This window comes from Sebastes umbrosus, chromosome 2 (genome assembly GCF_015220745.1).
Source record: "Sebastes umbrosus isolate fSebUmb1 chromosome 2, fSebUmb1.pri, whole genome shotgun sequence".
NCBI classification, from domain to species: Eukaryota; Metazoa; Chordata; class Actinopteri; order Perciformes; family Sebastidae; genus Sebastes; species Sebastes umbrosus.
Window position 1 is genome coordinate 38,436,673 of NC_051270.1, and position 15,823 is coordinate 38,452,495.

Genomic DNA, 15,823 nt, shown 5'->3' on the forward strand with positions numbered 1-15,823 from the left:
AGTGCATGTGTTGACAGCTGCTCCACCCCTCAGGCCAGCCAGACATGTGACATCCACCCCCATGATGGCTGCAGCTGTCCCGCCGGTATCCACACACGTTTTACACTAAAGTGTATACGTTATATATGCAAGCATACACAACGTCAATCATGTCTCATGCACAGACATAAAACACGACAGTAATGATTATTATCTCTCTTCTCCTCCTCAGGAACGGTCTTTGATGACATCAGTAACACTGGCTGTGTTGTAGTGGATCAGTGTCCATGTCTGCACAACAACAAGGTCTTCAAGTCAGGACAGTCCTACTCTTACAGCTGTAGATCCTGGTAAGATGAAGACTTGGGTGTACAAATGAATATAACTGAGTAAAAGTTATTTTTGAACTGCGTTCTGAAGTCTGACATTTTTCCTTCAACTGTGAGGAGAAAAGAATGACAGACAACTGAGCGCACTGCCTTATATACTGTGGGTATTTGAGTAGACACGTCCTGATGGCCGGCTACGCTTATGTCAGATTTTCAGTGGGCGAATGCATGCTCTTGACTGGAGGAGAGTATTACCCATAGAGCCCAGTAGAGGGCGGAGCCTGTGTGAGTTAGCACCAGCAATGTAGTAACGTAACTTTCACCAGATCAACTATCAAGTTACTTAAATTGTGTACTGCATTACTTTTTTACCAAATGTGAGTTGAACACTGATTTAAATGGATTACTGACGTGTGTGTGTGTGTGTGTGTGTGTGTGTGTGTGTGTGTGCTGACAGTGTGTGTGAGAGTGGCCAGTGGAACTGTATGGAGGAGAACTGTCCAGGAAGCTGCTCTGTGGAGGGAGGGGCTCACATCAACACCTTCGATGGAAAAGTCTTCACCTTCCATGGGGACTGCTCATACATCCTGGCTAAGGTAGTACACATTCATCATCTGCAACAGTGCTAGTATACACACCAGAGTTATGTCATTTTATACAAGCAGGATGGATGGATTGATAAACCATGTGCACAGAGAATGACAGACGTATCATCATGCTGCATGATATAATGTGACGAATGTGCAGCATGATCGACCCATTTATGAAAATCTTAGTGTGTCCTAAAATAGATCCTGTTTATGGTTGGTGACATGAGTGTACTGTCTCTAATTTATTTTACTGTCAGCAGTTTTCAGCCCTTCATTCACTATTAAACTTCCAAGTTTTGTCCCTAATGTGCGTTACAGCAAAGTGACGGCTTCTTATATACTGTGCTGGCGGACCTGGTCAAGTGTGGCCTGGCTGACAGTAGGACCTGCCTCAGAGCTGTAACTCTGAGTTTATACAGCAATTCTGTGGTAAGCTCCAGACGCAGAAACACGCACACATACACACAAACACATACAGTGCAAAAAAACAGCACAAAACACTACAAAAGTCACCTTTTTGAGTTGATTATGTGATTATAATGACAGTCTACCAGGGAGTCAGATACTGTATACACCTGTATATATAGTAGGGGTGTGATGAAATATCGTGCCACGAAAAATCGCGATATAAAAACATGACTGCTGTGCTCCTGTTTGTTATAATCTAACATGTGTCTTTCCACAAACTGTCAGGTTATTAAAATTCAGGCATCCGGGCAGGTCTATGTGAACCAGATTCTTTCTCAGCTTCCGCTGTTTACACGTGAGTTACTTCGAATGATATTACAGAAGGCATAGTCAGTTCAAAGTCATTAGTTACAGCCTTAATCGATTTACTCAAGTGCTAAATAAAAAAATGAATATGGGGATAGCTACAATCGTGCTGTGGCATTGACTTTTCCAATGTCTTCTGGCTGCTGCAGCGGAGGTGAGTGCCTTCAGGCCATCCTCCTTCTACATCGTCATCAGCATCAAGCTGGGCATTCAAGTGATGGTCCAGCTGTCCCCCGTGATGCAGGTCTTCATCTCAGCTCACACTTCACTCAAAGGAACCACCTCTGGTACGACATTATTGTTTCAGGAAAACACCTCCAGTATTTACAAAATTATAATCGATCAGTTATGTTCAGAAAAAAAGTACTGGAAAAGTGTTTCTGTTTGTAATACTTAACATGTTGTTAAACTGTGTAAATGTGCATCACCTCACCCAACAGGTTTGTGTGGGAACTTCAACGACGTAATGAGTGATGACTTCAGGGTGATTAGTGGGCTGGTGGAGGGCACCTCTGTAGCGTTTGCCAACACGTGGAAAACTAGAGCCAGCTGTCCAGACATCACAACACGCTTTGGACACCCCTGTCGCGAAAGTATCAGCAAGGGTACGGCTAGACTCTGCTCCTATGTGTTGTCACATCATATGATGTAATGTTTGTCATGTCATATCATAATGAACATATGAATGAAATTATACCAGGGGTCTGCAACCTTTAGTATCAAAAGAGCAATTTTAGGCAAAAAAAAAGAAGAAATTCTGTCTGTAGCCGCAAAACATTTGAGCAATGCGATGAAGGTAACACAGTTTATAGTCTAAGTATATAGTATATAAGTCTAATGCAGTGAGGGCCAAAGTGCAAATGCACTACTGAGTATTAGGGTCACATTGAGGGAAAAAACATCTGAGATTACGAGAATAAAGTCATAATATTACGAGAAAAAAGTAGTAACATTATGAGATTAAAGTCCTAACTTTACGACAAAAAAAAGAAAATAACACATAAAATTACTACTTTATAATATCATGTCTTTATTTTCATAATATTACGGCTTTTTTTCTCGTAAACCTATGACTTTATTCTCGTAATATTATTACTTTATTCTCGAAATCTCAGGTTTATTTTTTTCCCTGAATGTGGCCCTTATACTCCGTCATACCATTGTACCATAGACCTACAACAATGATAAATAAAATGAAAATGTAAACAAAAAACAGTTATTCATTTCAATTTTTAAAAGCCCCTCTCCAGCGAGCCACTGGAGAGGGGCTAAAGAGTCGCATGTGGCTCCGGAGCCGCAGGTTGCAGACCCCTGAACTATACCTATCGCACCACATTTTAGGGTTAACCATGCCATTTTCAGGGCATATGATGTTTTGTAACTTCTAAATTTATGTTTGTTTCTGTAACTCAGAGAGTTATGCCACATACTGGTGCTCCAAACTGGCAGATCCCAGCGACGTGTTTGCTCCTTGCCATTCTGTCATTAGCCCCAAGATATACAAAGATGTAAGTCTTCGCCACACAAAGCTGTAATAAGGAATAATCTACTACTATTGTACCCTTGTCAATATGTCCATGTCCGCTGTGTCTCCTCACAGAACTGCATGTATGACAGCTGTAACTGTGAGAAAAGTGAGGACTGCATGTGTGCCGCAGTCTCCTCATATGTCTATGCCTGTTCAGCGGCAGGAATCCGCATCAGTGACTGGAGGGCAACCGTCTGTGGTGAGTAAAAAACACCAAGGACCGTTTTGTTTTACTAGAGATATAGAGGCTGGATTTGTAACTAACAAACAGACAAGTCAAAAGTTTTATATTTAATGAGATTTCATGAAGTTATTGGTGTGTTTATAGGACCGGGTGCAATATCAATTCAGTTCAATTTATTTTTATATAGTGTCAAATCATAATAGAAGTTATCTAAAGACATTTTTCATATAGAGCAGGTCTAGACCGTACTTACATAATTTAGAGACCCAACAAGACCTTGGGCAGAACCAGGCTCTAGATGGGCGGCCATCTGCCTCGACCGGTTGGGAGAGAGAGAGAGAGAGAGAGAGAGAGAGAGAGAGAGAGAGAGAGAGAGAGAGAGAGAGATGCACAGCAACAACAATAATAGCACAATGACTATAATAATAATAGAAATAGGACTAATATAATTATAAATAGCAGTGGATATAATAGAGTGATAGATTTAGATTTAGGGTTGATTAATAAGCTTGAGTCGAAGATGGCTGCCACCTCGGCCAGTGCCTTGTGAGTACTAATTTGACTAATTTAATTGCACCTTTAGCACCCTATGACCCCATCTGCAACAACAAACAATTTACCGACTCAAATCTTCTGTCTCCCACTAGGCAAATTCAGTACATCATGTCCAGCAGGAACAGTGTACGGCTACAACATGACCTCCTGCAGACGTACCTGCCGTTCCCTCAGCCAGGCTGACTACTCCTGTCAGACCAGCTTCACCGCAGTGGACGGCTGCGGCTGTGCCGAGGGAACCTACATGAACGAGGAGGGGCAGTGCGTGCCCAGCGCAGGCTGTCCCTGCTACGATAAAGACACCATTATTCCTGCCGGACAGGTTGTCAGTGAAGACGGCTCCACATGGTAAATACAGAGTGTAATAAAGTCAGGAGTTGAGCATTAAGGGGTCAGGTAATAAACACCCAACAGTTTACTTTAGAGTGAGCCGTAAATCGAGAATATGGACAGGATATTTTTTGTTCCATAAATTGCATTTCATCCAGGTTTGTATATCCTTAAGGTGTGCTTGAAGTTTAGCTAACTGGTTGGTTTCATCTGGCTTGATATAATTGGATTTCGTCTGCATAACAATGATAGTTTATGGAGTGTTTTCTAATAACATTATCTAAAGGAAGCATATATAAGGTAGGTAGGTCCATCTGCCAAAACCGGTTGGTTTCAGAGAGAGAGAGAGAAAGAGGGAGAGAGAGATATAAGGAATTCCATTGACGGACAAAGAATGATTTCAGGATGCTTTTTCTCATTTTCCCTTCTACCTGTTCTCACAGTATCTGCAGACAAGGAGCTCTCAGATGCTCTGGAGGGACATGGCTATCAAGTAAGTTTCCACATATGGACATACTCAAATCCCCTATAATTCTAATAACCATTGAATGCCAATGTGTTTAAACTGTTGAATTCAATTGAAGCTTTCAAGCTGAAAGAAAATTCCTCCTGCTGAAATGCAAGGAATTGAGGATGGAATTATGCATATGACATCTGGAATTTTGACATAATCATAATACTCTTTTCCATGAATTTGTTATTTATTACCCAGCGTCAACATCATGCCGTGCCCCCATGGTTTACTTTGACTGCTCCGCTGTTCCACCTGGGACCACTGGGACTGAGTGTCATAAGAGCTGCGTCACTCTGGACATGGCTTGTGTAAGTGCAGCATAGCACATAACACACTCACAGAAGTCAAACATATTTACATGCACAGGCCCTGTTTGGCTCACACCTTCTTTTCACCCTCCACTTTGTTTGGATACAGATCAGTACAGGCTGTACGTCAGGCTGCACATGCCCTGATGGCCTGGTGTCAGATGGAGTAGGAGGCTGTATCAGTGAGACCAACTGTCCATGTCTGCACAATGGAAAGGTCTATCAGCCCGGGCAGACACTGACTGTGGACTGCAACACCTGGTTTGTACAGTGCTTTACATACACACCAGTATAGGATGTACCCGCATGGAAATACTAGTATTATATATAAACTATATATAATACTATGTGTCTTACAACTTATAGTTTTTAAAGGTTAATTTGGTCAAAATACTACTTTCTGTCTAACGACTTATTGCTTTAAAGGTTCATTCCGCCAAAATACTATTTTCTGTCTTACGAGTTATAGTTTTTCAAATTAAAAAATTCGGCCAAAATACTACTTTCTGTCTTACAAATTATAGTTTTTAAAGGTTCATTCGGCCAAAATACTACTTTCTGTCTAACAACTTATTGCTTTAAAGGTTCGTTCCGCCAAAATACTAGTTTATTTCCAATGACTTATAGTTTTTAAAGGTGCATTTGGCCAAAATACCACTTTCTGTCTAACAACTCATAGATTTTAAAGGTTCGTTCCGTCAAAATACTACTTTCTGTCTAAGAATTTAAAGTTTTTAAAGGTTCATTCGGCCAAAATACTACTTTCTGTCTAAGGACGTATTGCTTTAAAGGTTCATTCCACCAAAATACTACTTTCTGTCTAACAACTTATTGCTTTAAAGGTTCGTTCCGCCAAAATACTAGTTTATTTCCAATGACTTATAGTTTTTAAAGGTGCATTTGGCCAAAATACCACTTTCTGTCTAACAACTCATAGATTTTAAAGGTTCGTTCCGTCAAAATACTACTTTCTGTCTAAGAATTTAAAGTTTTTAAAGGTTCATTCGGCCAAAATACTACTTTCTGTCTCAGGACGTATTGCTTTAAAGGTTCATTCCACCAAAATACTCCTTTCTGTCTAACGACTTATAGTTTTTAAAGGTGTATTCGGCCAAAATCCTATTTTTAAAAACTTAAAGTTTTTAAAGGTTAATTCGGCCAAAAAACGACTTTCTGTCTAACAACTTATAGATTTTAAATGTTCATTCTGCCAAAATACTACTTTCTGTCTAACAACTTATAGTTTTTAAATGTTTGTTCGGCCAAAATACTACTTTCTGTCTAACGAGTCAATTAATTCCAACTTCCACCTTTTACAGTATTACAGTTTAGCTTCCTGCTTTTCTAGCAATGTATTTCAGCTCTTACATTTTTTTTGGGTCATGCAGTTCAGCTTCAGCTCCAACAGGATATAGGTCTATATGAGCCACAATCAGTTGACAAGTAATTGACAACTCTGGGCAGGGTCCTCTGGGCAGATATACTTGTGCGAAACAGAGAGCGAAATGAAAATTTATTTTTGTATTCCAATTTGCGCACACATTTTTGCATTCTAAATTCACATTTAATAAGAGTAGCCCTATAATTACAGATAATTTTGCTGATGATGCTGATGAAATAATAAACTAAATAAAAATGCAATGATTTTTCCGTTTACGTGATTTAAAGTTTGAGTCTGCTGTGTGTCTCCCTAGCTACTGCAGTAAAAGAAAGTTCACATGTACCACCAATGTGTGTGATGCAGTTTGTGGGATCTATGGCGACGGTCACTACATCACATTTGATGATAAGAGGTTTGACTTCAGCGGAGAGTGTGAATACACACTCGTACAGGTAAAGTGGCAGTGGGACAGATGCACTGTGAATAAAATTGTAAATTAAGTTCATTAGTGAAATACACATACTCTTCTTTGTTGTACGAACACAATGCTTTTTAAAATTAAATTTTCCTCTTAAATTATAACCCCCCTCCCTGTCACAAAGCATTTTTTTAATATTACATAATTATTGCGATTTTAAATTTCACCATATCCATGAATTTCAATGCATGCGACTTTAAAAAGAGTGTGTTTGTGTGTTCCCTATATATCCCACATTATTTACTATCCTGATTGCTCTCTTTTGTAGTATGCATAATGGTTACATAATTCCACCCTGTGTCTATGCCTTACTCAGGACTACTGTGGCACCAATTCGGGCAATGGAAACTTCAGAATTGTCACTGAGAATGTTCCCTGTGGAACCACAGGAACCACCTGCTCCAAGACCATCAAGATCTTCCTGGGGGTAAACACAACACATGTACACTGTGCACATGTTCCGCCTCAAATACTAGATCAGAATATCAGACTAATATTAATGTTAAGGATTGGGCAAGGATTATGGCTCAAATGATAATCACTAAGACTGGGACCTATCATTATTTCATGATTGATAAGCCTTATAACACCTTTGATAAGTCAGCATTAAAATGATGAACAATTTATATGAACAGGTGGGTGAACAAGCAAACTGAAATTGAATTATTTAATTAAATGTATTTGCTACCATAGTTGGAGGCACAAGGCTCATTCTAAAACCAATAATAATAGAATTTCATTCATGGTAATGATACTATATATCATGGACATGTTTAGCCTGTACGATCATTCACATTCAATGACACTGCCAATGAAATGTAGCCTTCATATTGCCATGCAGTCAATTTGTATCTGTGTCTTTGTGAAGGAGGAGGCAGTTTCTTTCCATCTATTTGAGAACCAAGTTCCTTTTCTTTAAAATAGCATGTAACTTTTCCAGTGAAAACTAGAGAATTTGTTTTAATTATTATTATTATTATTATTATTATTATTATTATTATTATTATTGAGTAAGTGATTACTTGTTCCACCTCACTTAACTAGTGCAGTAATAAAATGCCTGTTTATTCTATGTTGATGCCCACAGGATAATGAATTCCAATTTAAAGATGACAACTTCCAGGTGGTAAAGGGCAGCAGCCAGGTGTTCCCCGCTCAGGTACACAAGATGGGTATTTACCTGGTGGTGACGATCAAGGTGGGACTTGTGCTCATGTGGGACCAGAAGACCAGTCTTTTCATTAAACTCGGACCACAGTACCAGGTAAACAATCGAGTCTACATGTCTTGATTGACACTTGGGCTTTTGCACGAAGCATATTGGTTGAGGCAGTTCATTCAGTCTGGCTTATTGTCATGATACACCATAAGAATCTTCACAGCCACGTAAGCACATTTTGTAACCACAAATAAACTTGCATTAATCAATATTTTTGATTAAAATGTTGAGTAAATTAACTCTGTGTAATGCAAAAGGCTTCGCTTAGAGTGTTGAAATCACAAAGAATTATCACCCAACTTATCTACTCAACTAGTTAGTGAGTAGCAGGTAAACATTGCATCTAGCTTAACAGGATATTTTCCTCAGGAGCTGGTGGAGACAAAACAGAGATAAAAGGAGAAGGAATAATGGACTGAAATGTATCTGGTAATTTGAAACAAGACAGCATTCTCTTGCTGTCTGCTAACACATTTGCCATAACAGTCGACAATGATGGTGGTTGTTTTAATATTTACGTTTAGCTTTGAATTAGGTTACATTACATTTCTCACAAAAATTTGGCTTAAAAATCTATCTTATGTTATGCTGCAATACATAAGTATTTTGTCCTCAGCAGCTATTTGGTAAACATGTGACACTTTTAAATACGGGACAAAATTGAATGTGACACAGGGAACAGTTGCAGTTCCAGACGATGTTGGAAAGCTAGCAAAGTAGCATGGCCTCAGGAGCTCCGTCTAAACCCACCCCCTCCCCTCGGGGCTCCTTCCAAGGCAACGCCCCCCCCCACACACACATGCAAGAGCACCGCCGCATCGTAACTACTTCACAGACACAGAGCGGAGAGAGGACCTCAACTCAACAACGCTACCTCATGACAAGTAACCGCGGCAGTGCTACTGCAGGGCTGAGTTTTCTCTTCCATTCTCCAGGAAACGGGCGGCGGCGACGCGCTTTGAGTTCAGGCTGGTGCACACCAAGGGTAGAGTACGAGCAGGGAGGCAAGGAGGCATCTGAATGGTTCTTTCCAAGCGGACCGCGAGGCAGTGATTGGTAGACGTTTTTACAGGATTACAGCAGCTACAGATGACGGCTCTTTTCCGCTCCTTTTTCAGAGCTCATAAGTAATGGATCGCTGTCGGGGTGTAAAGACCATTTCAACCAATATAACAAATAGTGTAGACTGGAGAACATCGTCAACCCTGCCTTTAAAGCATAAGGTGAAAATGCAAAACCTACGCTCGGCTCGAGGTCTGAAGGATATTTCAGTGGCAACAAACAGGTGCCTTATTCTGTTTCAGTCCTATCATAGCAGTTAATTCTGTCATTGGGTTTCTCCCTCTCAGGGTCAAGTATGTGGTCTGTGTGGAAACTACGACGGCAACAGTAGGAATGACTTCACCACGCGCTCCCAGGAGACGGTGGCAGACGTACTGGAATTTGGAAACAGTTGGAAAGTGTCATCCGGCTGCCCAAATGCCCAAATACTCACTGATCCTTGTGCCTCTAACCGCTACCGGGAAGCCTGGGCCCAGAAACAGTGTAGCATCATCACCAGTGTTACCTTCCAGGGCTGTCATTCACAGGTAACTATGTATGCACATACACAAACATTATCACTTTAACTGCTGTGGTATTTGGGAAATGATATAAATGTAATTGTTTCTCTCCATCTATGGCACTAAGTGCTGCTCATTGCTTTGTGTGTTGATGACGTGGGTGTTCTGCCCATCCATCTGTTCAATCCAACATTGGTCTAGGGCAGGGGTCGGCAACCTGCGGCACTTTAGCCACTCTCCAGTGGCTCCCTGTGGCTTTGACAAAAAATTATATAAAAATGAATAATGGTTATTTTTTAACATTTTAACTTTCATTAATCACTGTTGTAGGCCTAAAGTGATTCTTACATTCTCCAATTGCAAAAATGTGTAGCCTATATTAGGGATGCACCGATACCAATGGGCTGATACCCAAAGCCCAGGTATTGCTATCGGTATCGGGACTGAAAAAGTGGGATCGGTGCATCCCTAGCCTATACACTGAATAATAAAATAAGTTTTAACATTTAAGTCAACTAAACTGTGTGTCATAGCCTAGGTACGTCTACGGCACGGCACTTATCCTCTAATGTTGCCAATCCTCAATAATGTTGGCTAATCTTGAATTTCCCTAGCTACAGTAAGGTCTCCAATTCCCCAAAAAAAAGAAAATTCTTGGAGGAAAATGGAGAACTTAAATGTGGCATGGACAGATTTAATTTGCTTTCTGCGGTGAGAAATTGAAAGACATTTCCAGAACAAACACACTGGAAGCTCCTGCTGAAAAGAGTTTCCAGCCAAATCTCCTACTTCAATGTCCTCTCGTTTGCACTCGAGTCCTCACTGCATTAGACTTAATAGGCGGTGTTACCTTCATTATAAGGCTCAAATACGTTTTGCAGCTCCAGACAGATTTTTTAATTTATTTTTTGGCCAAATGGCTCTTTTGATAGTAAAGGTTGCTGACCCCTGGTCTAGAACTAGATATCTTAAAAACTACTTTTCAGACTGTGAAATATTTGGACTGGATATTCACAGTTCACAGTAGGTGATTCCTTATGACTCTGACCTTCCACCATCACCCCACTATTTCTACTATTAGAACCAAAAGTATGGCCCGTGTGACTATTGCCATCAACATTTTTGTTGCCCTCAAATTGTATTATTCTGCTAAACAGTACATGATTGTGTGTTCAAGGTTGACCCAGGTCCATACTATGATTCTTGTGTGAGAGACTCTTGTGCATGTGACAGCGGTGGGGACTGCGAGTGTCTCTGCACTGCTGTGGCTACCTATGCCAAAATCTGTAATGAAGCTGGGGCCTGCGTTAAATGGAGAAAACCAAAGCTGTGCCGTAAGTTTGGTCACCATCACACCAGGAATATCTGAGCTACAAGATTGTTAGGGAATTGTCTCTGTAGTCAAAAGATTTAAATTTGTCATATTGAGTAACACCCTGATTTTTTGTAACAAGTTTCTTTAAGAAGATTTTGTCTCTTGCAGCTATTTTTTGCGACTATTATAACTCCCCTGGTGAGTGTGAGTGGCACTATAAGCCTTGTGGAGCTGACTGCATGAAGACATGTAGGAATCCATCAGGAAACTGTTCCAACCTCATCACTGCCCTGGAAGGTACGTTAAACAGATCTTTTGGCATGTCCTCTTCTTGACTACTGGAATCTCTGTGTCAAGGCCATATTTTGAGTCCAACTCAGGTCAACTGACCGATTGACCTTTTCTCTGCTCAGACATAAAAGTGAATATCAATCAGAAGTGCTTTTGTTCCAGTATTTAGACATCGTAGACATACGTTTTTTCTTCTTTTATTTTGTTGATGGATATGCTTACAAAACTTTTTGGGATTTAAACCAACCAAACAGGGATTATAGGCTGTATTTGCGTAACCTTTGACATAGTTGGAAAACACTATTTCATAATGATCTATTTATAGAACATATGAATGTTATACCATTTTGAAAACCTGAGGTCTTCAGCTTTCAGAATCCGTAAACCAACTGTATGTAGTCCAAACTATGTCTTATTACCAAGTATTTTAATAATAAAATCATACAGAAATAAACTTCGTAAATATAAGAACAAGTTGTGATCAAAAGATCCACGATAATTTTTTCTCATGAGGCTAGGAGGACGGGAGGAAAAACCAACCTATGGTGTCATGTCATTTTACAATAGTTGGATTCTTATCTCTACTTAATTTATTTATTAAACATAAGAACATAATTCACATTCGGTATAACAATAACAAAAGAACCAGAAATATATCAATATATATATCTTAAAACCTACATATAGGCCTATTGAGTGTCTTAATAGCCTTATAGTCAAATTAGAAAGTGGTTTCACATATTGCTCAACATCCTTCAACATCCTTCAAGAAAGTTGTCCAGTGATAGCAGGGTCAGTAAATGGCCCATCAGTGTGTGTGTGTGTGTGTGTGTGTGTGTGTGTGTGTGGGTGTGGGTGTGGGTGTGGGTGTGCGCATGTGGGTGTGGGAGAGGCGAATTTTAAAGTGCTTTGGGTAAAAGCGCTATATGAATGCAGGAGGATACCATTTAGCGATACTTTTTTACTGAGGTTAATCAAAATGTTATAATGGTGTTGCAGGCTGCTATCCACAGTGTCCCCCATCCCAGCCCTACTTTGATGAAGACGACATGAAATGTGTCACCAGGGAACAATGTGGCTGCTATGATGACAAAGGCACCCATTTCAGCATCGGAGACGAGGTTCCATCGAAGGACTGTTACACTTGGTATGTGTCATACAGAGGATTCATCGTCACGCTAAAGGCTTAGTCTTAGGCAGTGATGCATGTACCACATTTAGACATGCACTCTAGTGATGTAAAATAACTGAGTAGAAAACTATTTAATTTTTTGAGTGATTACATCCTTACTTTGACCAATCAGCATAGGGCATATTGACAGACTAATGTAATAGATACTGACCGTTGAATCCTTGCCACTGACCATTACCACTGACCTACTGATCATTGCCATTGCCAGATGAAAACAAATACGTGACCCACAAGCACAATAGCTGGAGAATTCAAAGCTCCAAATCTTTAATCAGCTTCTTTGTATTCTAAACTTTTGGTGAGTTGAAGTGTAAGAATGTCAGTGAACAAGAAACAACTGCCTTCATGAACGGCATCTCCTTTCTGGGAAGTAGTTAAAAACAGCAGTAGAAGCGAACATAGAGGATGCCACTTTGCGGGCACTGACCAGCAGCAAGAAAGGCTGGAGATGATAGTAGCTAACGTAAGGAGAAAGGCCAGGATGGGTGTGCAAGTTATCTCATTTCAAAAGGACATAAGCAGCATGGCTGGGGGCCCATCTGTGTGGAGTTTGCATGTCATCCCCGTATTAGTATGGGTTTACTCCGGGTGAGTTTAATTGGTGACTCTAAATTGCCCACAGGTATGAATGTAAGCTTGAATGGCTGTCTGACTCTATGTGTCAGCCCTGTGATTGATTGGCGACGGGGGGTGTACCACTCTTGCCCACTGTCAGCTGGGATCAGCTCCAGCCCCCGCGATGCTGTAAAGCGGTTACAGATAATGGATGGTTGGATGATGACTGCACATACAGTACATCAACCACTCAAGCCATTTTACGGCTTGAGTGGTTGGTCTCTATGAATGGTTAACATTATCTTCCCTGTTTTTCTTGGGACACGCCAGGAGTCGCCCTATACCCGGGCCTTGTTCATACTTTCAAATAATCCATTACTTAGCTCTAAATGAGTTGAGACATTAATACATGCGGATGAATTAACTCTATACACTAATTGTGTTTGTTGATAGTCAATTGTCAATCATTTACCAGTTTTTGAAGAACTGAAAGTTAGCTGGATACAAAACAAACTGGACAAATCAGCATTACTGTTACAGTTGCCCCGATAAACATTGTTCTGCGCAAGTCCTCATTTGAATCTCTATGCCAGGTTGACGCAAGGTACGTAAGGTTGGGATGATCCAAAGAGGATGACCTCAGATTTGGTGTCATCAAGGTGGATACTATGCAATTCTGAAGGGCTTGCAGGCTGGTTTTGTCATGAGGTTTTATCGTCATAAACTTTCTCATTTTACAGCTATACAGTACACTAAAATATGTTTCTGAAAACATGTGAGGTGAGAAATAAGCAATACAGTAACAAAATATTGATTCATATTTGTTCAGTGCTGCCTACTTTCAAAGTTTGATTGATGATCGCTGCATCTGGTTGACTATTTACTATAGTAAATATATATATATATATGATTGAGATATGGTTAACATCATAAGATATAATATGTCAATATCATTTTTGTATTTTTTCCTTCTATTTCAAAGCTCATGTACAGACTCTGGAATAAGGTGCAGCTACAATGTAACCTGTAAGTATACATAATGTATACTGTGACTATATATATATACACAGTATATATATATACTGTATATGCATGTTCTGAGAAAATTAAAAATGATGACACAATACTTTTGATCTGCAGCTTGTACATGCTTTCTTAATGGAAAAACCTACGAGTATGGAGCAACCATCTACAACACCACGGATGGGCTAGGGCACTGCATCACAGCTGAGTGTAGGGCCAATGGGACCGTAACCAGAAGCATGTACCCGTGCTTAACTACCACCACAGCTGGCCCTAAAACTACTCCCTTTGCATTCACCACAAATGAAACGACAACATCAGGTACCAAAATATATGCAGCATAACCACTGATCTTGCTTTCATATTCTCAATAATTGGTAAATAAAAAAAAGAAAGAAAATGATGTAAAAAAACAAGACGTACATGAGTAATTTGTCTGTATTTTTTTTATAAAATACCATTTGTTTTTCACAATGCCAGGTGTCACAACAAAAAAAACCTGAAACAACAGTTGTTGTTGTCACAGGAACTACACAAACATCAACTGTAATTACACAACCTTCAATTTTGAACACAACAACTGTTGTGGCATCAACTGTAACTACAGGAGCAACGGCTAAAGCTACAACTTCAATTGGCCCAATAACACAGACACTTCCAGGCAGCACAACTGTTTACACTACTGGACCAGCCAGAACCACAGTTGCTTCTACACCATCACTGCTTACCACAACTACAGCACCACCTGAAGTAACCACTAACACAGTTATAACCTCTACCACAGCTGCTGAAACTACGGCCTCAGTGCCAGGTGTCACAACAACAAGCCCTAAAACAACAGTTGTAACAACAAAGCCTTCTCTTAGAACCATAATCACTACGGTACCGTCAGTAACAACATCAGAAGAAACAACAATAAGCATTGGGACAACAACACCTAAAGTCACAACTAGCCCAGTTACAACCTCTACCACAGCTGTTGTTGAAACAACGACTTCAGTGCCAGGTGTCACAACAAAAGGCCCTGAAACAACAGTTGTAACATCAAAGCCTTCTGTTGGTACCTCATCCACTGAAGTGCCGTCAGTAACAACAAAGGGAACCACAGCCACACCTGCAGAAACAACATCAGAAAAAACAACAGTAAGCATTTCGACAACAAAACCACCTAAAGAAGTCACCACTGGCCAAGTAACAACCTCTACCACAGCTGTTGTTGAAACAACGACTTCAGTGCCAGGTGTCACAACAACAAGCCCTGAAACAACAGTTGTAACATCAAAGCCCTCTGTTGGTACCACAACCACTGAAGCACCGTCAGTAACAACTGAGGGAACCACAGCCAAACCTACAGAAACCACAATATCAGAGGAAACAACAGTGAGTGTTGGGACAACAGCCCCACCTAAAATCACCACTGGCCCAGTTACTTCTTCTACCACAGCTGTAGTTGAAAGTACAACCTCAGTGCCAGGTGAAACAACAACAGGCCCTGAAACAACGGTTGTAACATCAAAGCCTTCTGTTGGTACCACAACCACTGAAGTGCCGTCAGTAACAACAAAGGGAACCATAGCCACACCTGCAGAAACAACATCAGAAGAAACAACAGTAAGCATTGCGACAACAAAACCACCTAAAGAAGTCACCACTGGCCAAGTAACAACCTCTACCACAGCTGTTGTTGAAACAACGACCTCAGTGCCAGGTGTCACA

At 40.4% G+C, this 15,823-nt stretch overlaps 1 protein-coding gene across 1 annotated transcript in view; it reads left to right on the forward strand.

The window, feature by feature from the left end:
* The first annotated feature begins 216 nt into the window (after window positions 1–216).
* LOC119478918 (mucin-2-like) overlaps window positions 217–15,823 on the forward strand; it is a 58,276-nt gene continuing 42,669 nt past the window's right edge. The window contains exons 1-21 of the mRNA XM_037753998.1: window positions 217–329; window positions 766–904; window positions 1,217–1,327; window positions 1,592–1,661; window positions 1,822–1,959; window positions 2,113–2,277; window positions 3,086–3,180; window positions 3,273–3,399; window positions 4,032–4,287; window positions 4,713–4,762; window positions 4,982–5,091; window positions 5,201–5,352; window positions 6,786–6,924; window positions 7,267–7,377; window positions 8,038–8,214; window positions 9,519–9,758; window positions 10,909–11,065; window positions 11,215–11,343; window positions 12,337–12,484; window positions 14,067–14,110; window positions 14,225–14,428. Coding sequence (XP_037609926.1) covers window positions 794–904; window positions 1,217–1,327; window positions 1,592–1,661; window positions 1,822–1,959; window positions 2,113–2,277; window positions 3,086–3,180; window positions 3,273–3,399; window positions 4,032–4,287; window positions 4,713–4,762; window positions 4,982–5,091; window positions 5,201–5,352; window positions 6,786–6,924; window positions 7,267–7,377; window positions 8,038–8,214; window positions 9,519–9,758; window positions 10,909–11,065; window positions 11,215–11,343; window positions 12,337–12,484; window positions 14,067–14,110; window positions 14,225–14,428 — 2,734 coding nt within the window. The 5' untranslated portion in view covers window positions 217–329; window positions 766–793. The remainder of the gene's footprint in view (window positions 330–765; window positions 905–1,216; window positions 1,328–1,591; window positions 1,662–1,821; window positions 1,960–2,112; window positions 2,278–3,085; window positions 3,181–3,272; window positions 3,400–4,031; window positions 4,288–4,712; window positions 4,763–4,981; window positions 5,092–5,200; window positions 5,353–6,785; window positions 6,925–7,266; window positions 7,378–8,037; window positions 8,215–9,518; window positions 9,759–10,908; window positions 11,066–11,214; window positions 11,344–12,336; window positions 12,485–14,066; window positions 14,111–14,224; window positions 14,429–15,823) is intronic.